The 27968-nt window shown below is 39.0% G+C and overlaps 2 protein-coding genes across 3 annotated transcripts in view; both read right to left on the reverse strand.

Moving 5' to 3' along the window:
- Positions 1-27968, reverse strand: part of LOC117240707 (putative fatty acyl-CoA reductase CG5065) — a 271254-nt gene that overhangs the window by 53144 nt on the left and 190142 nt on the right. The window lies entirely within an intron of this gene.
- LOC117240703 (putative fatty acyl-CoA reductase CG5065) lies at positions 11707-19364 on the reverse strand. 2 transcript variants are annotated; one of them, XM_033506737.1, is made up of 8 exons: positions 19249-19364; positions 13789-14061; positions 13369-13685; positions 13022-13269; positions 12625-12808; positions 12208-12393; positions 11860-12114; positions 11707-11788 (listed from the first exon to the last, which is right to left on the reverse strand). In XM_033506737.1, the coding sequence occupies exons 2-8, from the start codon at positions 14032-14034 to the stop codon at positions 11710-11712; spliced, it is 1515 nt and encodes a 504-aa protein (XP_033362628.1). In that variant the 5' UTR covers positions 14035-14061; positions 19249-19364; the 3' UTR covers positions 11707-11709. The 2 variants fall into 2 exon arrangements, with proteins under 2 accessions (XP_033362628.1, XP_033362627.1); XM_033506736.1 differs by having other exon boundaries at positions 13789-14073.

A 27968-nucleotide genomic window follows, 5' to 3' on the forward strand; every position in this document is an offset into this window, starting at 1 on the left:
CGTAGTGGTATGAGTAAAAAGGAAAGATGGCATAGGATGCTAGGACACGTAAATTTTAAATACTTAAATACTTTGGGTAAAGAGCAGCTAGTGACAGGTATACCGAATGAATTTGAAAAGGAATTTTTGAAATGTAAGGTGTGTATAGAAAGTAAAATGTATAATTTACCTTTCAAAAATAATCGAACTAAGACTAGGGAAATAATGGAAATAATTCATACGGACGTGTGCGGTCCCTTTAGGACTACCGAATTAAATGGAAAAAGATATTCCTTTTCATTTATCGATGATTATAGTAAAATAGCTAGGGTCTATTGTATAAAATCAAAAGATGAGGTCTTTGATTCTCTCGTGCAGTTTGTAAATGAAGTTGATAACTTAACGGGCAAGAGGTTAAAAATATGAGGATGCGATAATGTAAGTGAATACTGAAACAATCGAATTTATAAATTTGCTAGGGATAAAGGTATCATAATAAGTAATTGTATAACCTACGTAGATGAATTAAACGGAAAGGTATAATAGAACAGTGATGGACTTGGAGCGTTGCTTGTTAACGGAAGCGAAAGTGCATAAAAAGTACTGGCCGGAAATGTACAACGGCATACTTGAAAAATCGAATACTAGCAAACACTGTGGAGAGAAAGACACCTTTTGAAATATTCTTCGGGAGAAAACCATGTGTTGAAAATTAATACCTATATGCAAATAAAGTTTTTGTAAGAAGGCCAGAATAGAAAAGAGTTTCTAAATGGGATAAGAAGGCAGATACGGGAATTCTGTTAGGATATAGTGAAGTAGGTTACAGAGTCCTATTAGGTTGAAAAATAACAGTAGCTGGACATGTAGAGGTCATAGAAACAGACACAAAATGTATCGGTTTTGAGGAGAATTCATTCGATGTAGGTAGCGATGATAGTAAAGATAATTATTTATTGGACAGCATCAATAAGGAAGAGTTAGAAAGTAGAGATGATGAAAATGATAGTAGTGGTGAAAGCGTAAAAATCCCTAGTAGATCTACACGTAATCAGAGAACTCCAATAAGGTATCCAGAAAAGGAAAACATTATTGTAGAGTAGATATCCCTTGTACATTTGAGGAGGCGATTTGTTGTGAAGATAGTGAAGATTGGAAACAGGCTATGGATAAAGAAATAGAATGTCTATATAAGAATAAAACTTGGAAATTGGTAGAAAGGGTAAAAGGCAAAGAAGTATTAGATGTGAAATGGGTTACACGACAAGTATAAGACTAGATTAGTCAGTTGACCGTAAACCTCCGAACAGGACGGACCTCTCAGCCTAAAAAAGAACAGCAGGCTTAGGCCCTAAAAGTGTGCGCGTCAAAATAAACAACCACCCTCTAAAGGAAAAAGAAAAAGTGACAAAAAGTGACAAAAAGCGACAAAAAGTGACAGAAAGTGAAAAATACTGCAGTGACATCATTGTGACATAAATAAATAAAAAAAAGACAAACTAAAAGTATATAAAAAAATAGAAGTTACCGAGAATGATGCAAAAAGCAAGGCAACGAAACCCACCTTAGAATTAACAAGAAAACCCACCAAAAGAAAAATAAATCCGCAAAAAGCGGCCAAGGAAATCAACAGCTTAAGACTTTCCGCGCAAAAGACGCGGAAACTCAACCCCCAACCAAACCTAGATGCCAGAACCAAAGGATTAGAAGAAATCCTAAAAAACACAAAACAAGAGTCCCCCCCCCCCCCCCACGCGCCCAGGACGAAGGTACCAAAGAAGATAGAAACATGAGACCCGTAAAAGCTGCCTCGCCCCCAACGATCACAACACATAACCGATTCAGCTTGCTAGAATCAGGACCACATCTACAGTAACGGCCGGGACCAGCAAACTACCCAACGCCAAACACAAAGCTAGAGCAAATTAAACAAAAAAACCAAATACTACGTGGCAAAATGGGAAAACACAGTCCCACCCCAGACGGACACCCCACCAGATACGCCGCAGAGGAGCGTACGAAGGCCCCATCCACTACAAGAGAATACAAACCGCCGCCTATCAACATAACGTTACAAGACCCTAAGGACGCAGTAACGCTCATGGAGAAAGTAGCCAAGATCAATCAGTTGTATATCAAAAGGATACACTCAGGTAAGCATGCTCTCTACCTCCGAAATCTATCCGATTTCCACACAACGAAAGAAACGCTTCGGGCAGCCAACACAACCTTCTACACGTATACACCCAAAGCGGAGAAACACCACACATACTTGCTAAAAGGCAGTAGCTACAGTTAGACAATAGCTACACCGAAATGGAAATACTCACGGACCTACAAGCCTTGGAAATAGACGACGTAAAATTCACAAAAGTCACACGATTCACGACAAAAAGATCAAGGGAGAACAATATATTGCTCCCAATTTGTATAATACAAGTATCCCCCGACAGCAACATAAGCAAACTGCTAAGAATAAACCATTTTAACTACTACAAAATAAAATGGGAAAAAATAATAAAAAAAAATAATGATATAACTCAATGCCACAAATACCAGCGACTAGGAGTTGAATTCAGATCTGGAAACTGACTGAACTCCTACTCGCATTTCAGCGAAACTCTTACCCAAGAATTCAATTTCTCCAACGCGTTGTTGACTTTTGTCGTGTATTAGTTTATGCAAGTTGAGGAGCTCCATTGGGGCATCCACGTAGAGCAGACGTAGAGAGGACGGAGAAGTGAGCGTGATGGAAATCTCCGGAAATCTGGAGAATTCGGACAAGGAAGGTAACCAGAGTGAAGGACTAGTGTCTGTGAAAAAAAGCGGGTGGATGAACTAACGAAATCCGGCCTGGAAAGACGTTAAAGGCGAATTTAAACCGAGTGTGAAGTTATGATGGTGAGGTAGCCATATTGAGACGCGTGACAACAGCGCCGCTACATGAGCTACCCGAGGAACTACACGGACGCAGCCATATTGGCACGCGCGCCGTAAGCGCGCTGCGCGGGCCATTCGAAAGTGGCAGTGACTGGTGGAGTGACAAGTGCGGAACAATGGCCATTTTTGCGCGCCCAATGGGGATAAAGGATGTAGCCGCGGGGAAAGATAAGGAGGTAGAGGAAACCGCGAGATGAGGGAGCGGAGCGGAGTTGACTGCCGAGCCAACACACGTCAGCACCAGAAGCATGAAGAAGGCGATCCCTCCTAAATAGGGGTTCTCCTACTCCACACTGAACGCGGGGAACCTACGGACGGAAAAAGTGACGGAGAAAGAAGAAACCCCCGCCGGCGAAGCGCCCCGCGCGAAGAAAAGAAAGGCCGGCGGATCCCCCGAGCTCCCCACGGACCTAGCCGAAGAGATGCGAACATCTATTACGGCGAACATAGAAGCCGAACTGATCCGTCGAGTTTCTGAGGTGACCAAGGTTACCGAGACATCTCGCAACCTCAAGGGCACACGGCGGAAAAAGCTGAAGGAAACGGCGAGGACCATTGCTGCTGGTGCAACAGAGATGGTGAGAAGAATGGACACCGCCTATGGCGCCGCTATAATGGAAGGACGTATAGCGACACTAGAGGCAGAGGACGAGGCGCTCTGAAAAGAGCTGGCCTCGCGCCCCACCGCAGAAAAGAGCAGCGACACAGCGCGACTCGCTGCAATCGAAAGCAAGGTGGACGAGCTAGGACCTTTGCTGCTCCGGTTGATGGAAGAACGCCTTCAAAACATAGAAAGAAGGAAAGAAAAGGAGGTCGTCTTCGACGAGAACACGAAAAGGGTAGATGCTGGAGTTCCAAACACTCCTCCGATCAAGGGAGGACAGGCGGCTGCCATGGAATGCCAGACCGTTGAAGGAGAAAATAAAAAGAAAAAGGAGTCAGAGAAGAAACAGCCGGCGAAGCTAACTCCAGGGACAGGGGCGAAGAGCCCGAAGAAAGCCCCAGAGGGAGGATCGGAGAACGCGCGAAAAGGGGGAGACAAGCTGTCCCTCACATACCCCACGAACATCGGCGGTAGCGATCACACCGAGGGATAAATCGGGCCAATCCTACTCGGAGGTGTTGGCCGCGGCCAGGGATAGCGTCTCCCTGGCCAAGGTCGGCATCAAAGCGGTGAAGATGCGCAAAACCATTATTGGAGGCGTCGTTCTGGAGGTCCCCGAGGACCAGAAGACGGAGAAGGCCTTTGCGCTCGCAGCACAGCTGACCCGGGCCTTGGATCCGAACAAAGTCCGCGTGACGACACCCTTCCGAGCTGCGGAAGGCTGACTAGGATAGATATATCGGCCACTAAAGCGGAAATGAAGAACACCCTGGCGAAGGAGAGCGGTTGCAAGGCGGAGGACGATCGACTGAGAGAAATTCGTCTCGCCCGAAACGGCCTTGAATCTGTGTGGACACGAAGCCCGGCCGGTGCAGTGAGGAAACTGGCCCAGGCTGGCAAAGTCGCCATAGGTTAGTCGACAGCGTAGGTCAAAGCCATCGAGCGAAGACCTTTACAGTGCTACAGATGTCTGGAGACACATTGGACACATAAGCAAGGTCTGCACGTCCAAGGAGGACAAGGGGCACCTGTGCTATTGATGCGGCAAACCGGGACACCAAGCTAAAACATGCACTGCCGCGAGTCTTAAATGCCTGCTCTGCGAGGCGCTCAAGCACCATCTGTACACAGGATGGGAGGACCGATCTGCGCCCCCCCCCCCCCCACCTGAAGAAAGGAACAAGAAGAAACACCCGCGGATTCACAGCCACAAGTGGCAACGAAAAAGGCTCGCCGTCACAAGGCGAAGGGTCGCCTTGGCCGACGATTAGGCCGAAGGATTAGGGAATCCCGTGAACAAGGAAGCTGGTATGGAGGAAGCCATGGAAGCAATGACACTAAGTGATTCAAAAAATACGTATCCTCCAGACTAACTTGGGAAGGTCAAGCCGAGCGTAAGACCTGCTCCACCAAACCATCCAGGAGAGAGGGATGGTGGTGGTGGGTGTGTACGTGTCACCCAACAGCGGGTGGGCAGTGTTCGAGGAGTTCCTGGACGGGGTTGACGACTGCGTCAGGCGACGACTTCCCCGGCAAGTGCTCGTCCTGGGAGACTTCAACACGCACTCCCCAGAATGGAGAAACACAGGACCAATGCGCGCGGCTGCGCGCTGTCAAACTGGGCCGCGGGACTTGGACTTTTGTTTGCAAACAGGGTCTCGACTTGTACCAGCGTGGCGTGGAGAGAGAGCTCCATCGTCGACATAACATGGGTCTCCCCCGATGCATTCAGGCGGCTTTCTGGTTGGAGAGTGGCCGAGGTGGTCGAGACACTTTCGGACCACCTCTACATATTCATGGAGGTGGACACACCTGGACCTGGAACGGCGACTGCAGGCGATGGTCGCGGCCCGCCGAGAAGAGGACGCACGCGGCCCCCGTCAAGATGGAAGGTAAAGGAGAGGAACGAAGATCTGCTCCGGGCGGCCGCTATAGCAACAGCTTGGACCTGGGCGGCCTCGACGACTACGACCGAAACAGGCGTGGAAGAGGAGGCCGAGAACCTTCGCCGAGCCATGACAGCAATTTGCGACGCATCTATGCCACGAGTCACACCGGGCACGGTGCGAAGCAGAGCAGTCTACTGGTGGCACTCCGACATCGCTGAGCAAAGGGCGAGATGCGTCCGGATCCTAAGACGGTACCTAAGGGCCCGCCGCTGGCGACGACGCGACAAGGAAGAAGTCTCCTTGCGCTACCGGACATGGCGCGTGCTACGGTTCTTGCTACAAAAGGAGATCAAGAACGCAAAGGACCGTGCCTGGTCCGAACTAGTTGAAGCAGTCGAGTCTGACCCATGGGGAAGGCCATACAGGACGGTGACGCGAAAACTTCGCGCAAAGGGCCCCCTGGCAACGATGGAGATGGAACCTGCGCTGCTGCTGCAGATCATCGGGACGCTTTTTCCAGGCATTGTATATACATATGCTATGTCATCTGTCTCGTATGTGTTAAATTTGAGACATTGAAATATCTAGTAAACTAATGGTTTTCCGATATAAATATATTAATGCCTTTTTGTAAAGAATGTCCAACTGAATGAACTACTGTTGAAAATACATATACGACGCCATTTGAAAAACCTAATGTCACCTTAATATCTCAAAAAATATAAGGAATTAAAAAACCAACTTTTAGTCGCCTGATGATCAAGTTTCTCAAATACATTCGAATATAACGAGTTACTTCAGGTGATCACTTTATTGACTCAAACATTTAGAATTTTATTAACAAATATTTTCGCCTATGCCTTTACTATGAAGGATCTATTATTTTTTTATAATTATATATAACTTTTACTGATACTATTTCCACTGCGTATTGTTTATCAAACATCGAACAAAAGTGCGACTTCACGATAGCAGATCCCGACAAGTCTGTCACAGATGTAATACTCCTTTAGGTACTCGTACTCTTAATAACACCACCCTACTGCCGAAAGTCTATAATGTCATGAGGGCCCTCTAGTAACGATGGAGATGGAACCTGCGCTGCTGCTGCAGATCATCGGGACGCTTTCACCCTTCCGCGCAAGAGGACAGTGCTGCAGAACAGTCGCGGGAGACAACATGGCCGATAAAATGGACAGATGACTGGAAAGTCACGGAGGAAGAGATGTGGGAGGCGACTAGAAGAATGGCGCCCGCGACGTGGCGTCGGGCCCACAAGATGTCTGAGAGAGGGAGTTTACCCCCGTGCATGGCGGACGGCGAGGCTGGTCTTGCTCCGTAAAGAGGGCCGACCGATGACTTCGCACCGGCGGTGCACCGGCCGGTATGTCTGCTAGACGAGGCCCGCAAACTCCTCGAGAGAGTGGCTGTCGCCCGCCTGGAGCGACACATGGCGGGGCGGGTGCCAAGTTGGCACGAAAGCTAGTACGGCTTCCGGAAAGGGCGCTCGACGATTTACGCGGTCAGACGTGTGCGGACGCTTACGGAGGACATGGTTTCCCGGGACGCTGATGGCGTGGCGCTGATTGTCTCTCTGGACATCGTCAACGCATTCAACTCCATGCCGTGGGTCAGGATAGTGGCGGTCCTGGAACACTTCGAGGTTCCCAGATACCTCGATTGGCCTTTTAAAGGGTACTTGGCTCCCCCGAATAGCCTTTGGCGGGTGAGCAGTGTCCCACCTGCTCCGGAACCGTCCTGGAGGGACGGTAGGGCTTAAAAAACGCCCCGGTCGACCTGTGACGAGCGACAGCCTCTGCCAGACTTAGCTAATCCAGGTAGTAAGGTACTGGGTGCCTGGTGTACTGGTTAGGCGTAACCCCAACCCTTATGGCCATGGGGGTCCTCGGGTACTGTACGGCGATAAACTTGCGCTAAGGAAAGCACCCGTTACCAAAGATGAGAATACCTCGATCGGCTGATCCGCGCCTACCTCGACGGGAGGTACAAAGGCACGAGCAGAAAGGAAGAGAAAGAGAAACTCTCACCCTTGTAGGATAACGCGTTGGAGGGAAATGGCGGTCAGGCGGCCTAAAACCGCTTCACCACCGTCCCAATGGATCGCGACTAGAAGGGGGAACGGCGCTAGAGACAATGCCCCCCCCCCCCTAGCGCCAAATTCTACAGTTAGGGAATTTTTAGGACTGGCTCGAACAAAAGGACGGGGGCGGGGGTGCAACGGAAAGATAATTCGTAAGAGGTCCCTGGGCACTCCTGTCACGCGCGTAGGATGGTCATCATGAATTTTAATCGGTAAGAGTCCGACACTACTTTGCTGTTACCGATTATTAACAGCAGCGGAGTGTCCATGAGGATTTCTCCACGTGTAAAAAAAAGTCCACGACTAATATCGAGCGAACGTACACATTACCTTGTATATCGAGCAACACCGAGCGGACGACGAGTAATTCTGTACTACAAATAACTTTAAATACATTTAACTATACAAAGGATTAACTCGTCTCGTCGCTAGTTATACCAACATGTTTAATCGTACTCCACAGACTGAAATTAACGTCGCCGACGATCAACGGTACAAACACTTTCATTGATGATTTGATATTAGTAGTGGCCGTCGATGCTATCATTCGAGAATGTTTATTCGAACTAATAAGGATTACGATTTTTATACATTCATATTTTTACTAATATGATTACTACAAACCATACCATTATATGTATATGCATATTTTTACATATCGCTTTTTTAATCTAATTACGTGCGAAGCCCAATGTTGTGGAACCTGAAGAACGAGGTGGTCCATGTGGTGCGGGTCTGCATTCTGTCCACAATAATACACATGTTTCATTGGAAAATTGGCCAACTAGTCGACTGTGACGTGAATCGTGAGCAATCGTATATGGAACAGATAAAGTTTACGCCTTTGCTTTAACTTTAACACAATTTGCTATGGAGTCATGAACGTAAAAATCTCAAATATAATGCGCTTGTTATCGATGCAGGCACATAATTCCATTCTTGATTAAATCAAAATTAAAATTATCGCATGCAGTCTTTCGCGAACCATAACCCTGATATATCTTGATGGAGGATGGTTACTGCATTGATTATATGGTACAAAAGCGTAGTTGCATCATAAGTAGCATCCGATGGCAAAATTTTTTAAAATTATAAGTTTTGTCTCACATTCGCCGATGATCGATTTAAAATATACTATGTAAACACTTTAACGAATATACATGAGTAAAGGCGATATTTAATCTTGTTTTTAGGAACACATGGTCGATTTAATCTTTGATATGGATTTAAATGCCGTAATATTAAGTTCTGGATCGCCAAGTTTTTCACTTAGTTGCTGAAAATATATTGTGAATAACGCCAATTTAAGGAGTGGAAGGAGTAGTTTGTGAACCATATATCCCTGTGCTTGGCTTCATTTCCTTACACGAACGAAAGTATGTCAATTTGAGCAACATAGTGCAGAACGATTCCAAATCAATGATGCATAGTTAGTAGCTTACAAGTCGTAGAGATTATAGGATTCGCGGACGTAAATCACCCTGCGAGACGTTTTTAAGAAAAACCATAGATTGAACATTAAATCTGCATACACATTAAAATGCGTAACGTCATATCGTAAATTGCTCCAGGGTGTTTTCGAATAGAGAGGATTAGTATTTCCTCTGAACTTTCGCCTGCATAAATAATTCATAAACAAATGAACATGTAAACAATTTTTTTGCAAGTTTACACATCGTAGAAAAATTGCACATGCACTGCGGTGGCCGGACTATTCCCAGATAAATCGTAACAAAAATAGCAATATCCACAGAAAAACCACGAACGCATTACGAATTTATGAACTGTTAATAAACGTGGCAATATGCTGTTTTGTATGAATCATACACGATTTTCGTATAAATCATTGATCACTGTTACGCCACGAGGCTTACCACAGGCTGTATTTTCTAACCGTCGCTCGCGGTCCTACAGTGTCGCAGGCAGATCGTCTTATCTGCCCGCCGGATCATATACAATGTATCGACGAGAGTGTAACGTCAATTCACATCAGAGACCAGGCCACACACCACGGACAGGATGGCACCCAGATGTCTGTATATCCTTGGTGCGCACCGTCAATAGTCTTAAGTGCCCACCAGGGGCCTTGGCATTTTCATAGTTAAGGTCCTTCGGACCAAGCGAGTATTTCCTGTCTTAGATTTCCCTTTGCGTTTATTGTCTACCACGTGTTAGCTTAGAAAGTTGGTTTTCTCCACATCTGGTATGTTCCGTTAGCAACTCTCTCGCGAGGGCGGCTAAAACCCTTCCTGGTCCACCAACCGTCTTATTGTCCAATCAGAAACGGTGTCTACTGCCCTCACTTCCTTAACCAAAATTGTCATCAACAAATCCGATAGTCCCGTGTCCTTAGACACACCCACCCTTAGCTTTCCTCAGACACAGTATCGTCAGTAAAACTTCACTTATAGAATAGACCTTAGAATAGTCAACATATCTATATCGGTCTCTATCCTTATAAGCCGCGTACTTAATGTATTGTTGTAACTAAGTCTTACATAACGTGGTTGGAGTGAATTATGATTTATGTTAATTCAGTGCGTGTTACATTGTGATTGCTGAATTCACAATAAAGGTTCATTAAAACAAAGTTAATAGTTGTGTTATGACTCAATTATATTTTAACTCTAAACTAAACCAACCAACTCTAAAAATTACGTGACAAGAGCATAGTTGTCGTCAAGCAGCGAGCTCTAGAAACGTCGATTTTTGACCGTTAGGTTTTTCACACAAGAAGAGGCATACGTGATCATAGGCGCGAGCGGTGGCGTGACCCGAGCATAGTGGGGGACGTCTTCCAAATGAGACAAAGGAATAATCGAAAGGCGATCGGTTCCTTCTGACGAGTCAAATGTGACACATCGACAAATCTGACGAGCAAACGAATTTATCTAGAGATATCGTAAAGTCGAGTCAACTTTATGTAATATATTCATCATATTATTATAAAATATATCATTTTATGTTAACCTGTTAATACAGTGTTACATTCATTAGACCACCTCTGTTGTCTTAACCGAAACAGGGGAACGACTATTCCGCGGCGTCGATTATCGTAGCGAGAATTTACGCCTCTCGCTGACGCGTTTTTCTAGCTACCGCGTCTCTCCGCGAACGGTCGTAACAATCACTATATATTGCGATATTCACATACATACACATGAAATGAAAACCAATATGATATTTAAATTTAACTTAAATAAAAAACTCCCTACTACTTATTATATGAAATAATATTTTATCCAGCATGAATGTCACACCTAGTTTCTATTTCGTTGAATGTATTGTAGTATCGGGGAGAAGGGCCTAAGAAACGTCGAGCTAACTACAGACAATGTCGCGAGAGCCAAGGCGCTGTCGGCTCCATCAATGCATTACCGGGTCCTTCAGGTAAATAGCTTTGCCGAAAAGACCTACGTGACCCTGGCTACGAGCGTCTGTAAAACACGTGTGCGGTGGGCCCAGCAAAAGACAATAGAATGCTACAACGGCCAGAGAGTCAGTCGAGAAGCAGAGTGCGAGTTGAGCGGATACGGAGTGTGAGTCCGCGTGCTGCGATATTGTAGTCGGTCCTTTTGTTATTGAATATCACTCATTAAAATACCTTAAACTTTGAACTCTACCATCATCACTTGTCCTTACTCTAAGAAACCATCACTACTACTAAAACTAGTTACTACAGTATCATATATTTTAACGCCGACTGGTCAAACAACTACGAGGTTCATGAGCAAACAACTTGAGAACCAAAGTGGGCCTTTAGAGCAAATGAAGCATTCTTAAAAAAGTTTTACTTTAGAACTATCTTATTTTAAAATATATTTATTTTCTACCATGATTGTTTATTGCTCAGTAGACTTTTCAATGATAAATTATTATTGTCAATGAATAACTATCTCGTAATTTTTGTTTGGTGAAGGATGATAGAGGATTTTGTCATTATAATGTTGTCCTTATAATGGAAAAACGTACATATTCAATGAGCAGATGAATTGCTTACAGCTCTGAAGTCATGTGCGTATAAATAACTGCATTCTTATTACAATTTTATAGAAAAAATAAACAATGTCATAAATGGATTTATTAGGAAAGGAGACGAATGAAAAGAAAAAATGAAAAGGATGATAAATTCCTTCTTCATAAAATTGTATTTATATTGTCTTTGGTTTAAAGATAAAAAAGTAACGTTCAAGTAGTCAGTATACAAAATATAACATTATCCATAACAAAATTATTATACTGGATATTTTGGTGATCTGATGTATCCAGTACAACCTGAAATAATCAAAAATATATGTATTTATATTAGTTCCTAGTTTTTTATACGAAGATACTTTTATACGCACCTTGCTAATCGTTGTCGGGCTGTTGGCTGAAACTCTTGTTTTAGAATAAATTTCTTAATTCCCATCAGGTAAATTGCAACATACTTCTCCCAATCCATATCCCGTAAATCTAGTTTGACCATATCGCTGTCGTTCAACATTTTGACTTGCCTCGCTAAGTCGGAACAGTTATCTCTTTGGAAAGTCCATTCGTGCGTGGTGAAATATGTTACCGATGTGAACAGCTTATGACCATTTTTGAGAAGTTTCATCATTCTGAAATATCATTTTTAATTATTATTATAGATGAACACAAAGATTGTCCCAGAAAGATTGTCCTCGTTATTCAAGGATCGATAGAATACTCACATTGGTTTACTACCTCGGAGTCTTAAAAAAATATCTATGACGAAAGCAGGCAAAATATACGGGATTACACTCAGGACGTTGTAAATATATCTATTAGCTATCATTGGACAACCCGGGTACCATAGTGTATCGTTCAGTGGCGTTTCTCTGCTATACTTCAACACGAGCTGTTGCAACTGACCCCACCTTGACAATTGGAACATTTACATTATTACAATTATTGCAATTATGCTTAAAGCACAGTTCACTGTCATCCGTGTATCTCGGATTTTTAAATTGAAGTATCGAGAGAAAAAGTGGACTTTTGTTTTCTACGTTTGTTTGCGAATTGTCTACACTACTTAAGTAAACTGATTTTTTTGAAATACTGTAACAATCGAATTACATGAGTTGAAAAAGATTCGTAATAAATTTTACTTAAAAGAGTTAGCGTTACTCGTGCAGTTGTAAACTTTAACTTCGTGACCACGTTGTTGCGTGACATGCCATGCAGTACATATTATCGTGTCAACTACGAAATCGACGGGCACTACATCTAATCTTGCATCTTTCCTACCCCGTATTGCTGTTGCACATCCTCTACTGACTAGCAGAAGGATACCTGGTAACATTAAATTGGTTTAGAAATTATTTGTGATATTCGGTTGGCAGAAATGTAACACTCAATAGATTGGACTAATAGATTGGAACTATAATAATGATGATTTAGGGGAAATCCTCTCATTTAGCTTCCCAAAAACCAACAGATTAACTCCACTTTCTAAAATGTGAGGAGTGGTGAACATTTATCATTAAAAAAGATTTATGAAAATACCTGTTATTGCAGAAATATTCTCTAGCCAACCAGGGCATGGTTCTTCCAAAGAGGCACCAATTATGCTTGGCCGCACTATCGCAACTGGCAGATCTTTACACTTGCTTGCTATAATCTGCTCTGCTAAATTCTTACTGAATGTGTATGTGTTTGGATAAGTTTTTAAAATCTTTTTTTCTATTTGGTTGATCGACGTTTTGTCGAATTTATCACACATATCGATCACCTCTGAAGGGTTCAAGCTCGTGCTGAAAAGTCAATAATAAGTGAACATATTCTTCACACTATAATTACAAATATTATATTCGTAAACTATGGAACAACGTTTGTGCATAACGTATCCTTACGTATAAACTCTTTCCTCGATCTCATATAGATTAGCATTACTAAAAGCTGTGCTAATGTGGACGAAGCTAATCGGATGCTTTAGTTCGCTCCAAAGCTCGACGACACGAGCGGTACCTTTCGTATTCACATTAACAGCCACGTGTAACGGCTCGTTGAATATCACAGTGGCCGCGGCGTGAAACACTATATTTACTTTCTCTAACAACAGATTTCTATCTTCTCGCGAAAGACCTAAATCTGACAGACTCACGTCTCCTTTGACGGGGTAAACTTTGCTCAAAACTGAGGGATGTTTCACTTTAATGTTATCGTAAATCTGAAAACGAAAAAATACCAGCTCAGTTCCAGAAAAGAAATTTAATCAATTTGGCTCCTGACAAGCATAAATATTGAAAGAAACAAGAATAATATTTACGAACGGGATCATCTATGAGCTTCTTAAATCGTTGTTCTATCGTTTCATCCGTTTTTGGACGAAGTAATATAAAAATGGCAGCAATGCGAGGACACATGCGGATCAGTTTTTCCAGGAGACCTTTTCCAACGAAACCGGTTGTTCCAGTCAGAAGAATCCCACTACCGGCGTAGAACTCTTCGAGAGTATTCGTCTTATTCAACCCTTTATTGATCCCATTTTTATTCCTTTCTTTATTGATTGTATTCATGTTTCAGGATCTCCACACTTGTTGTCCTTATATTTCCCACTGATTTATCAAATAGTTAGTCGAAAGGTTTTTAAGATAATGTACTTTATATTTGTTATAGTTGTAATCTTCAGCTTAAACAATCTTTTCTGTACTTTCCATTAGCTCATTTATTTTTTGTTTTATTTGTATATATGTGGATATTATCGTATACAGTGAGCGCTAATTTGTGTGAAAAATGTGCATGCTCCGTGAAAGACAGTGTTCGCCTACATATAGCAGCACTTCGAGAATACTTAATGCGTATGTGATTTTTCTGTGCATCCATGGACGAGACGAACACGGCGTGCATGTTATATCTGTATAAATATTGTTTATATATGCTGTTATTCATTAATTATGTATGAAGCAGGAGCATTCACATTTTCGATATGTCGATATAGATTTCAATAAGTAAACAGGTTTAATCTATTATCGATGATTTTTCTTAGAAAACATCACTCAGAATGGGTTGCGATTTCGAATGTCACAATCTCCTTTGCTACGACGTCGCTACGAGGTAAGCTGGCGCTCACGATTTGTTCGATTGAGGTCTCGCGCTCCACACGAGCCATAACGTGATACGTCTTAACTCGAGAATACCACGAGCCACTCTAGGCATATGGAAGGAATAAAAGATACAACGCATATAAATACTTCAATATTACAATAAATTAATAAACATATACACAACTTTATTATTGAACAAAATTAAAATCTAAGAATATCGAAATAGATACAGGGAAGAATGAGACGTCCACTGACACGTACCCCCAATACGCAGCATAATAAGCAGATAATGGAAGATATGACGCTATGACCTTCTCATACAACATCAACAGCTACAAACAACTAGCACGCGCCAAAAGATCAAGTACCGACATCAGCAAGCTAACCACGTATTCAGCAAAGTACGACCTATCATCAGCAGAAACTAATACCGTAAAAACAATGCAGCAACAAGGATTAGTAAAAAAAAGGGAAACTTGAATAATACTTCCATGAAAACCATATCAGCTGCAATCCTAATATTTCTGGAAGGATACAAACAGAACCGAAGTATACAGCGCCCGCAGAGTAATCACGTACCGAAACTCCGCGCTGTCATTGAATAATCACGTGACAATTATCCCATGATAGTCTTAGTATAAATAAGGCTAGTCACGTAAGGACAGGGCAGTTTAGTAAACATTTGTAAATAGGGCAGTTCACTTGAAATTTCGTCAAGTTCAGTTAAAAAATTTGTAGAGAGTTCAGTCAGTTGAGTTCAGTTATTCCGTTCAGTTATAGAGTTCAGTCAAGTTAATTGAAATTTTGTCAAGAGTCGGTTAAAAATGTATCGAGAGTTAATATCAAGTTCAAAAGAAACAGCAGTCTTTGCGAAGCCGAGAATTGTTTTACCATAGTCTTTGAGTTATGTCAGGAAGTACAACCGAGTAATTATTAATCGTCAACCATTAATACAGCCAATTTTCCAACAACTACACTAACCTAGTACGATAGTCCGAGAGTGCGATTAATAACACATATAAGCAAGGTGAGAAACTAAACATTATAATATCTCCTTGTTCGGATTTCGGACTTGCACCGCATTTACTACTCGAATAAAATTATACATTGACTATTATTGTCAACAATCAAGAAGATACTGAGAGTGTTCATTTGTTCCAAGAAAACCTTAATTCTCTCCGTGCTAGTACTCCTGCACATAGCGGCTATGGCAGAATAGGAATTTTATTTATGAATTGTATTGATACGCTAGTTAACGCTGTTTATACGGTTACATTAACGTATTAGAACATCGGGGATACTGCAGTTTGGAATCTGAGAATAGTGTCGCTCTTTAGAAGGGTGCGACAAGATTTTGAAACCTTTCTATTCAGTCGTTTGCCTTATTTCAAAAATTAACGAACGAGAATCGAACTGATCGAAACAGTTTAACGACTATTTCTGGTGGTAGCAACTACTGTTTTGATTTTGATATAATTCGAAAAACCCCAGAATCGACATGTAGAATTACACATAACGGTTATGAACACCGAAGATCAAGACCAGACCGTAACATTGCATACAGTAGAATGTTAATAGCGTTCACAATTCGTGGTATCAACCGATCAGTTGCAACCTGACTGATCGCCAATTACTTGAGAATTCGCATCATATTGTGCACATATTTTGTTACGCCGGGCGACCCTCTGCCTGACCCAGGTCACACACCGCGGGCCAGACGGACATCAGATGTCCGCTCTTCCGTACGGCGTACCCTCAATAGCCTTAAGTATCTTCCATAAATCTCAGGAATTTCCTAGTAGAGGTCCTTCAAACCAAACAAACGTCTGTTTCCGAAGAATTTCTAAAGACTCTTGTCTACCACGGCTTGACAAGGGAAAGTTAGTTTTTCTCACGTATGCTGCAACTTTCCTCCCACTAACCACTTTCTCTCGAGGGCGGTTAAGACCTTTCGTTTAACCAATTAACAACGAAGACTATTCCCTCACTCTCCTAATTAAAATCGTCACCAACAAATCCGATGGTCCCGTGCGCTAGACACACCCATCCTTAGCTTTCCTCCGACACAGCATCGTCACTCAACCTCACTTCTTCTACATCGTTGGAAAAGTCAACTACTAAGTCTATCGCTAATGCCCATCGGGGCAGTCTAAGCATAACGCGAGAGTCGGTCTCGGTATTGTCGAGCATACATTTCCTCTCCTAAATATCTTATAGTGCTACGTCCACTAATACACTAAATCCAATTATAAGAGCCCTGCTCCAACGTACATATCTATCTTATCTTCGTGCGATAAGTGATTATCTATCTATCTATGCTCATCAGTGTAATCTAAGTGTTGGAAATATATAATTTATAATTCTGTGAATCACAGTGTTATACAAACTCAATCACCCCTATTATCTCACCGGAAATCAAGTCGTGGTGTCGATTGTTATAATCGTAACGGGAATTTACGACTCCCGTTGATGTCTCTCCCAGCGACTACGACTCCCCGCGATTGGTCGAATAAACATATTTTATTAGTGTACGTGCACAATGTATTTTAATGTATCTTTCCTTTATTCAATGAATTCTGATTATAAGACTTTGGTATGAAACTAATAGTACTTTAGCTATCGAAACAAAACAAAATAAAAACTCGAAAGTGGTGTAAATGCAATAGAATTAACAAATATATATAGTGTTGGAAAAATCCACAATCACAGACGATGAATGTATTGATGTAATCAACTTGTTTCCCTGTGAGACAGCAAATGAAATGGTACTTTGAAATATGTATAATTTTATGTGCTAGACTAAGTTAACTGCGCAGTAGTAATACTTGTATGTAAATATGAGTCTGTGGAAGTATGTGTGTGCGCGGCGTCTCGAAAACAGATAAATGTAAACTGTTCAGTCGGATAACAGTCGGGTATAGAAGAAAGTGCTGACACTCGTGCAAGTGTGTATCGATGAATATCTTTGAAATCGTTTATAAATATATAACTATTCTAATATAAATTCTAAGAGCAAATTTAGTGTTCCTATACCATTATTAAGATCCAAAATTCTCAACAGTAACGAAGAAGGGCCTGCTTATGATGAATCGCGCGTGGCACTAGAGAAGTGGACTCAATGACTCACAGTATAAAAAGAATGTAGTTCTTTGCAGTTAATTATGTCGAAAGAATTATGTGACTTAACAGGCAAGAAGATATGGAATCCAGATATTTAAAGGAACTGTCAATCAATCTTAATCTGTATTCGAATAAATGAAATTTCGTATGGAAATGATTCTTCCATTATCCATTTACATTTTCCCATTTACTTATTTTTATTATTGTTCCATTTTTATTATTCCGTTGACAGGTATATTTATACAGAAAGTGATAAATAAAATAAGGGAAGTGTATTTTATTAGGAAGTATACTTCAGTTTATTTGCGTATGTTTCAGTTTATTTTATTAAAAACAAGGGATTTGTACCATTTAACACGTTGATGGCCTCAAAACCTGTATTCGGGTGTCGCTTATTTGACTACTTGCGAAGGATCATTCTAGTTATTTGAAAAGATATTCCAGAGGAAATAATAAAACTATAGAATTATTATAAAAGTAATACGAAAATGGTTTATTACAAAAAATTATTTCGAATGTAAAACGTTAAAGCATTCTATACATAGCTGAGGTTAGTCGGGACAACTTGGACAATAAGTTGTTGTTTTCTTTAAATTCTTTTGTGTCTTTGTTCGGTCCATTCGACGTCTTTTATTTGCATAACATAGTTTGCATGCGCGTCTAATGCTTCTTCCGGAATCAATTTTCCGAACGGCGATATTATGCTGACTCCGTCGAAGACAAGGATTTTTCGTATTTTCAGATAACCCTAATAACTTTGCGGCTAATAACTCTCTAAATATTCTAATATTTATATTCTTCCTTGTTGCAATTTTGTAAACCGTCAAAGTGTTTACAACAGAAATTCTCAGAAGGAGTTGAACGCCAAGTTTTTTGTACCATTTGATTCCTTTTCTAATTTTGGTGGCATAAGAGACCATTTGGTCGGAATAATCTATACCACACTTTACTTCATTATATTCAACAACGGCTAGTGATTTTAATATTGCGAACAAACGAAACGAGAGATCATTCTTGAGGCCACCGCTTGAGCGACTTGCATTACTAAAATATCCATGGGAGTACCTAGCAGAGAACGCTTGGTAGTGTGGCACGCATGGCCTAACGGAGATTTCCTTGAAAACACGCGTGACAGTCAACGTGTTAAAATGTAAAATAACTAAAATATTTCGCATGATTAATACAGTCTCCGCGGAGTGTATTTTCAACTTTCATAAACACGAGAATTCGAAGCAAGTCCTAACAGTAACTTGTGAAAAATTGTTCCTAAATTCAACTTTTTCCAGAAAATAGCCAAAGTTTCATGCACCTATCACATAAAGGCAAATGTTACGTTCATCTTTAGTGATTCGTTATAAATTATGCTATAACCACAATAATGAACCATTTTTACTGTGTAAAGTGTAGAATACAAAATAAATATTTAAGAATTCAAAAGCTTCATTTAAAGTATTGTAGTAATTAATGATCCGATGGTATTTTTTAAATATACAATATTGGTAATGATGATTAATAGTTAATAGAAAACACGATTGAATTGTAGTATCATAAGGAATTATCTGTTACCTGTTGCTATTTCCACTCTGTATTCTTTACCAAAGATCAAACAAAAATGCGTCTGCACGATAGTAGATCTTGAAACGTATGTCACAGTACTGTAATGATCACGATGTGGCACTACTCTGGATACTCGTACTTTTAAAAACGCCATCCTACTACTGAAACTGGATAATATTATGCATGATTCGATTAACATTTTTATCTTCAAACCGAGGAAGAAATAATCTTCCATATAACTTTTAATATAATTTCCAAATTTTAGAGTTATAGACTTTTAGAATTTTAGAATTTTAGAATTTTAGAATTTCAGAATTTCAGAATTTCAGAATTTCAGAATTTCAGAATTTCAGAATTTCAGAATTTCAGAATTTCAGAATTTCAGAATTTCAGAATTTCAGAATTTCAGAATTTCAGAATTTCAGAATTTCAGAATTTCAGAATTTCAGAATTTCAGAATTTCAGAATTTCAAATTTCAAATTTCAAAATTTCAGAAATTTCAGAATTTCCAAATTTCAAATTTCAGAATTTCAGAGGAATTTCAGAATTTCAAATTTCAGGAATTTCAGGAATTTCAGAATTTCAGGAATTTCAAGAATTTCAGAATTTCAGGAATTTCAGAATTTCAGAATTTCAGAATTTCAAAATTTCAGAATTTCAAATTTCAGAATTTCAAATTTCAGACAAATTTCGAAATTTCAGAATTTCAGAATTTCAGAATTTCAGAGATTTCAGAATTTCAAATTTCAGAATTTCAGAATTTCAGAACAGGCTTCAGAATTTCAGAATTTCAAGAATTTCAGAGAAATTTCAGAATTTCAGAAAATTTTTCAAATTTCAATTTAAAATTTCATTTCAATTTCAGAATTTCATTTTTTTGTTTTAGGATTTCAGAATTTCAGAGATTTCAGAATTTCAGAATTTTTAGGTTTTTTCAGTTCAGGATTTTGGGATTTTTAGGATTTTTGGTTTTTTTAGGATTTTTAGGATTTTAGGATTTTTAGGAGGTTTTTTTTATTTAGGTTTAGTTTTAGGATTTTAGGATTTTAGGATTTTAGGATTTTAGGATTTTAGGATTTTAGGATTTTAGGATTTTAGGATTTTAGGATTTTAGGATTTTGGAATTTTACGATTTTATAATTATTATTTCACATAACTTTTCATTGATTAACATAAAGGCAAATAGTTGAATTGCACATTCCATCTCATATTACGAACGATCCATTCTGCTAAAGTTAGAGAACACCAATTAGAATTATGGTCGAACGCCGTTCAGTAAGAAACTTTTAGCAAATAAAAAATATGTACATATCCTTTCAAGTCTCCGAAATAATATAAAAAAAATGGTTCGATACCAGCTCCTGTTGTGAAAATATTAATATCTAACTAATGCTGAAAGTATATGTGTGACATATATTCGCGCAATTAATGCTTCGTAGAATAAAATGTATTTAAAGCACAATTTCATCGTGATGTAAGAAAATCCAAAGCACAATACTACTGATACTAATTATTAGCGTGGATTTTGTATCAAGTTAGAAAACGCTTAAAAATAGCCCCGCAATATGAGCATTATTGAAAATATATAAATAAAATAAATAAAAATATAAATGAAGGTATTGATTCAGCATATTTCGTCATGAAATTATTTAAAGAAGGCTTTCCTAGAAAAATGAAAAAGTATTTTAAGTAGAATACTCATCAATCAGGTAAATTCAATGTCATGATAGTTGCAAGCCATAATGGTATCAAAAGGAAACTTTATTATCAGGAAAAGGTCACGAATAGTGGGACTCAGATTTTGATAAAACTTGAGACTAGTAGAGCGGCGCAAAATACTAAACACGTATCCTGTTTTAGTTGCCGTAACCCAAGTTTATGAGGTATAATCACCCTGTAAAGTTCAACTCCTAAAAGATTGTCTGGGATACAGTTAAAGTAGACAAATATTTGCGAATAAAAGTTTCAGTGTATTGAACGAGAATATTACAGTTAATAAGAAATTTTCAAAAGTGTTTAAGGAGATTACGTCAGTCATGTCTATTTGAAAAATACGGCATCAATGCACATGACAAAAAAGTTACATTTTTTGTCAAAGATGCTACTATACATTATACATATATATATATTTTATAATTATATATATATTATATGATTTCCTAACTAGTTAATGTTAATATCTTTTTTATATTCCGACGTGTCGTTTTTTTTTATTACGACGGCAGACATTAGCGTCGCCAGTGATCAACGCTACAACCACCTTAATAGATGACTCGACAATAGTAGTGACCATCAATGCTATAATTCGAGAATGTTTAGTGAAACTAATAAGCATTACGATTTTTATACATCGATTTCTCTTAAAATTTATATATTACATACATTTCTAATTTTATTGTGTGCGAAGTTCAGTGATGTCGAATTTGAAGAACCAGGTGCTGCATGAGAAGCGGGTCTGTATTCTGTTAGCAATAATACACACGTTTCATTGGAAAATTGGTCAACTAGTCGACTATGACGTGAATCATGAGCAATCGTGTATGGAACAGATGGAGTTTACGCCTTTGCTTTAACTTTGTACAGATTGCCATGAAATTGTAAACGTAAAAACAGCAAATATAATGCACGTGTCATTGATGCCGGCACATAATTCCATTTTTGATTAATTTTTTCGAGTTATAGCATGTAGTCTTTTTGCAAGCCCAAATTGCGCCACTTGTTGATTGAGGTATTATTTTCTTTACACTTACTCTCGGCACACCCTGCACGATATGCATATGTACTAAATATTACGCAATATTTTAATAAATTTCATGAATGATGAATCTGGAAGGACGTAGCATTGAATGCGCAGGTAGCGGATGAGAAGTGGTAAACTGGCGGAAAACGACCGGTGATGGGCAAAAAGAGGGCAAAAGCGAAATTTTATTTAATCACTCTGTTATGTCGTAAGAATGGAAAAAATAATTGGTAAAGGTGTCACCATACTCATGAGTCATATTAATATGCGATTGCATTCGCCGATCAGTGGTTTCTATGTACTAGCTTGACCAACCGTTTTACAGCACGGTGATCGGAAAATGGAGAATACCTCAATCCTTATTTAATAATCACAAATCTGATTACAGATGCACGCTCGCACGAATGTACGTGCACACATGACGTAGAGAATCAGCTTGACGGCCTACTAACGTCAACAATATATCATTTTATCCAAGATCACTCGCATCGGACCGTTCTGTTAAATTATGCTTCTTGTTATACATACGTCGTGACAAAGTGATTACATAAAATCTCTCTCAAATCTATGAAATGACATATTGAGAAATTCATTCACCCTTTTCTGAAATGAACTATAACGTGGAATTATAAAACAGTTACATCCTCTCCGATTTCGACGACTTTCGAACACGTCACCGCCGGTATGATTCTAAACAACTCTTTTCTATAGATGTAACTGTCGGGCGGCTGTAGTGTCTGAGACATTTGGAAAAAATTATCGATACCGCTACAGCGAATTATATGTGTAATTGTGCGTCCGTGATAGCGTGCGTACTAGGAGTTGTTGGTCGTCCATCCTTTCTTTATAGTATATACAGGGTGTTCAGCTATAAGTGTACAAATACATAAGAGGTGATTCTTGCAGCTAGAATAAGATGAAAAAATCAAGAGCAAAAAAATTGTGTTTTCGGCTTTGTCCTTTAATTATTGAAAATTAACCATTTCGCTAATAACGTTAGTTATAGCCGGCGGCCATGAAGTGACTCTTAGAGGCTAAGGCCGCCTATAACCGGCGGTGTCGCGTCGGAGACACAAGATATCACGAAACCGATAGATCGCCGGTGATTTCCTCGCGTCGCAGTTCGAACGTTTCACAAATAAGGTGAAAAAATTGAACTTCGTATAAGATGATGGAAGTTTTATTATATAAATCCAACAGAGTGACGGTTCAAAGTGTAACAGCAGAATAAGGTTTTGAGCGCTAATTTAGGAGGGTTTTTATATTGAGGTTATAGCCCCTTTGGAGGGGTTATCGTCGAATGTTTATCAGAGGCGGCTATTCAGTTACTGTTTTGATCGATAGTTGTGGCATGCAGGATCTCGTCTACTTGATTACTGTTTCTGAGCAGGTGGCCTTCTTGAGCGTGTGGCAGCGACGTCGTAAACTAATTTATGCCTAGCAGCGCCTCTTGTGACTTCCGCGCTTTTATACATCGTTTGATTTTTTAATTTTTTTCGACTATCACAGAACAATAGTTAGTTAAGGAAAGTGTTACAAACTTTAGGCAGAAAAAGGTCCCAACAATTTGTATACTGGTCCATTCACTCTCTGAAGGTATTCCTATTTCTTAAAAGTATTATAATTTGCGTTTCATTTTAATAAACTTTTCAGATTCTGCTCTTTTCGAAGTGGTTTCTAAAAATCTGAGAAAGCTACAAGTGTTAAACGTATTAGATGAATCAGAAACTGTTTTGGATAACTGCAGTGAAAAAGATTGAATGTATTAAGTATTACAGATTCTGATGATTCTGAAATAGAAAATAATAACGCGCAAAGGACGATTTTACACAATGTCATGTGGACGACAGAAAAATGTGACCCCAAAATTCATAATTTTACCGTACGAAATTCGAGTACTCGAGCAGACATAAATTATTCATGAAAAATTATAAATTACTTTCAGTCGTTTGTTAGGGAGGAGATAGTAGAGTGTGATGTTGAAAAGGCAAACAATTAGTGCCGCCCAAAAAAAGAAAAGAAGATAACAATAATGTAAAAGCTGATACACTGCTCAGTTAATTATATTGTTCCATGGCTATCTCTCCTTTAGTGATGAGAAATAAGAAGCTATCATTACCAGAATACTGGAACAAAGATAAGTTCTGGAGAAGCGATATCTATGGCGAAATAATAAGCAGTGGCCGCCACTTATTACTGCTACAAATGTTACATTTTAGTGACGATATTGTATCCAATCTCGATTGTCTGCGGAGAATCCGAAACATAATTGGTAAATTACGTGGAACATTTGCAAGTACATTTTACCCTTATCGCAATCTATGTATAGAGAAACATCTGCTCTTGTATACAGACAAACTGGCATTCAAAAATTCATTACATGGAAAAGAAATAAGATTTGATATGAAATCATTCTTTCTTTGTTCCCGTAAGACTGGTTATATTCAGGATTTCAGTATTTATATGGGGCCTGAAATTAAGATAGAACTCAAACATAAAGATGTTAGTAAATCGGGAAGTGTTGTAATGTCCTTTCTGGAACTCCATTTCGGTAAAGGTCACGCTCTTTACGTAGACAACTGGTATATTAGTCCCGCTTTATTTGGTATATTGCATAAAAATAGTATAAAAACCTGCGTTACCGTTTACACATAGTGAGAAAATCGCAAATTTACCACGAGTATGGAGACGAGTATGGAGTATGGAGAAGAATCGTAATGAAAATAACAATGTCCACAGATAAACTACATGTGCATTAAGTATTCTTCACGGATCTACTGACTGTGGCCGTACGTTATTTTGCATAAATCACAAGCGAGTTCCATAAAAACTACTCGTCACTGCATATTACAATATTCGCACACATGCACCTGAAATAGGAAATCCAGAAACATGAGAAAAGCTACAAACAAATTATTTAATCTTATACTCGAAGAATTAATTAAGGTATTATGAAGTATTATGAAGTATCGCGTGATAATACATATCAATGGACAGCTAAATGAAAAATTATGTATATCGCATTAAATAACTCTCTTAAAGTTTTCAGTTTCATGTCTTTTCGACTCAAGCGATGTCTTAAGCAATCAGAGACAAATGTTTTTGTTACGTTACCAGGTAATGAAGTCTTGCGCATTCTTGTGATAAATGATTAGTAAAACAACTGAATGTTGACATTCCAAGGATGTAAAAACAATCAGACAGTATAGCTAATACATCGGTAGATCTATGCCGATCGTCTACCGTATCTTGTAAAGTATTTTATTGTTGTACATTTTGTTATTTCAAAGTTCGTGTTTTAATTTGTAAGGAATCAACTTTTTAAAAATCATATACATTTTCAATCTGTTGCTAATAATTTATAACAAAAATTATTTTATGAAATGGGCCCTAATTTTATAAAAGTAGCAAAATGACACATAGATGTAAAGAAAATGAAAGTCAAGGTGAATTGTTGTTTGATGATTTATCTAATGCACCAAACAACACTTCCGCCGAAAATGAATTCAGTGATAGCATCAACATTCCTGAATTAAGTGATGCGATTAGACATAGAAGTAGACTGAATAAAAAATATAATGTTTCAAGCGAAAGTAAAGATTCACAATAATTGAAGAATGAACAGATGATGATACTTTTCCACATCTGGAACCTTTTGAAGGAATTTGTTTTACGTCAGCATCATTACAAAGAAACTGCAGTGTGAAGGAAGCTGCTGATTGTATATTTGGCAATGAATTTTTCCAAATTATTTCTGAAGAAACAAGTTGTTATCGTTTACAAAATGTACATAAATATAAGGCTAATTCGAAACAAGGAAAATGGAGGAACGACTCATGTCCAGAAAAATTTGTTCGTTCTTGCTGATCAGTATCTATCATATTACTCAATATTGAGAAAAACAAATAAATGGCCGAAAAAGGTAGTATTATATCTCTCCAACTGCGGCTTGTCCAATGTATTCATGATCTATAATTTTTGTAATAATGAAAAAATGAAATATAATGATTTCCTACTTGCTGTGATGGTATTCTGGACGACGGAAGAAAAATCAGCGGATACAGTTATGGACATGGAACAAAGTATTTCAAATACAGCAAATTATCTACGCATCGACCTACCATATAGACTCCCTGGTAATATGGAACAGTATATATTTGAACCAATAACGAGGAAAGGCAAGAAGTTCCTAACTAAACAATGTAAAGTCTGTTTGTCCAATAGAAAAAAGAGTGAAACAAGATACTGTTGCAAATCGTGTTGAACACCATTGCACAATGGAGTATGCTTTACCAGATATCACACTCAAAAGCATTATTCAAGTTTGTGAAATAAATAATGTTTAAAATGCACTAAATCTTATATAAATGTTGAAAATTGTGGATCTTAATTGCAAAAATAAAAGTAAAGGAACACTAAGGTTGCACTTAGAATTCATATTAAAATAGCTTTAGATTTATTTAATAAACCATTTCCAGGATCTTCGTCAATATACATTTGAACGCGTCTCAGCACTTTCTTTGTCTCACCATCTTCTATACCACAATGCCAACGAAACAGTTACATTCATCTGTTTTTCGAGACGCCGCGCATACACATACTTCCACACACTCGTATTCACATACGTGTGTCTCTACTACGTGGTCAATCCAGTCTAGCACACAAAACTATATGTCGGAGATGAAAGAACACCGGAGTCTTTGGAATTTCGGATAATTCCGCAACATTGTAATCTAGAGTCTACCATTGCTGTAATTAAACAATTGTAGTTATTCAATTCTATTGTAATTGTTCGAGACTTGTGATAATGAGATTGGGCTCGAGGTGACAACTGGTCGCCGAACGTAGCCACGGTCACAGGATGGACATTTTGCCTGACGGAGGTATGGAGTGGTTGTATGGTTCTCCCTAGAAATGTGGTTGTGGTGGCATACGGCCTCAAGAACGGGCCTAGCCACATGGGATTGTACCTCGGAGGTGTCGATATAATGGGACACACGTTGTATTAATAATCAAACTTCAGGCAGAAACTGCTTAGCAACGGCGATTGGAACTTTCTCGATACTTCCAACGAGTATATAACAAACAAATGCAATCGTACAGCGAAGAAAATTCCCATCAGTTTTTTATTCGTGCGATCGCCTTGGAGAGTGGCACATCGAAAAGTTTATACCGAGTGTCTCAGCAATCGTATTTTGTCCCTAGAATTATTCTACGCATAGTAAAGAGTTATCCCGTTGACCGTGGATTCGTATGAACCCAAGAACATTGTTAATAGCGTTCATTAAACTCATTATTCGTTAAACTTATTATTCGTAAAACATATTATTCGTTAATCTTATTATTCGTTGAACTTATTATTCGTTAATCTTATTAATCGTTAAATTTATTATTCGTTAAACTCAATACCCATTATACTTTGTAAAGGTTCTGTATATACATGTAAATATAATCTCTGCTTCGTAAAACGATGGCTAATCCAAACGAAGAATTGTTACGCGCCCTAAATTCTAATGTTAACCCGACATATACATATCTCAATAATAATAAATAGATGTATAAAATATATAGTAATATTTAAGAACACTTTATGTGAATATAATTCCAAATGCGAATTAAAAATGTGCACATATACATCCTATATCTTGCCAAGCATGCTTCTGGAGCGTTCAAAAATGTGCCCGCCCTACGCAATGTGTTAAAAGAACTTCTTGAGATATCGTGTCTGAGTAATTTCGAGAAAATCATACAAAAAGAGCGGACGCGTTGATGAAGAATATCGTAAATTCTTCATTATGAATGAACTCTCCATTATTACCTTGATACGTAACATAATTTAGCGACTTTAAGAATTTGGTAAGAGGGTAGAATAGTTCTGGAAAGACAAAATCATTTCGACATCTAAAGAGAAACGTTAGAAGAATTGTAGAAACATAAAGTTGAAGATAATCGTGGACATAGTTGAACTTCTTTCCTTTATTTACTATA

Source organism: Bombus vosnesenskii, unplaced genomic scaffold (genome assembly GCF_011952255.1).
Source record: "Bombus vosnesenskii isolate JDL3184/JDL3185 unplaced genomic scaffold, Bvos_JDL3184-5_v1.1 scf7180000014854, whole genome shotgun sequence".
Lineage (NCBI taxonomy): Eukaryota > Metazoa > Arthropoda > Insecta > Hymenoptera > Apidae > Bombus > Bombus vosnesenskii.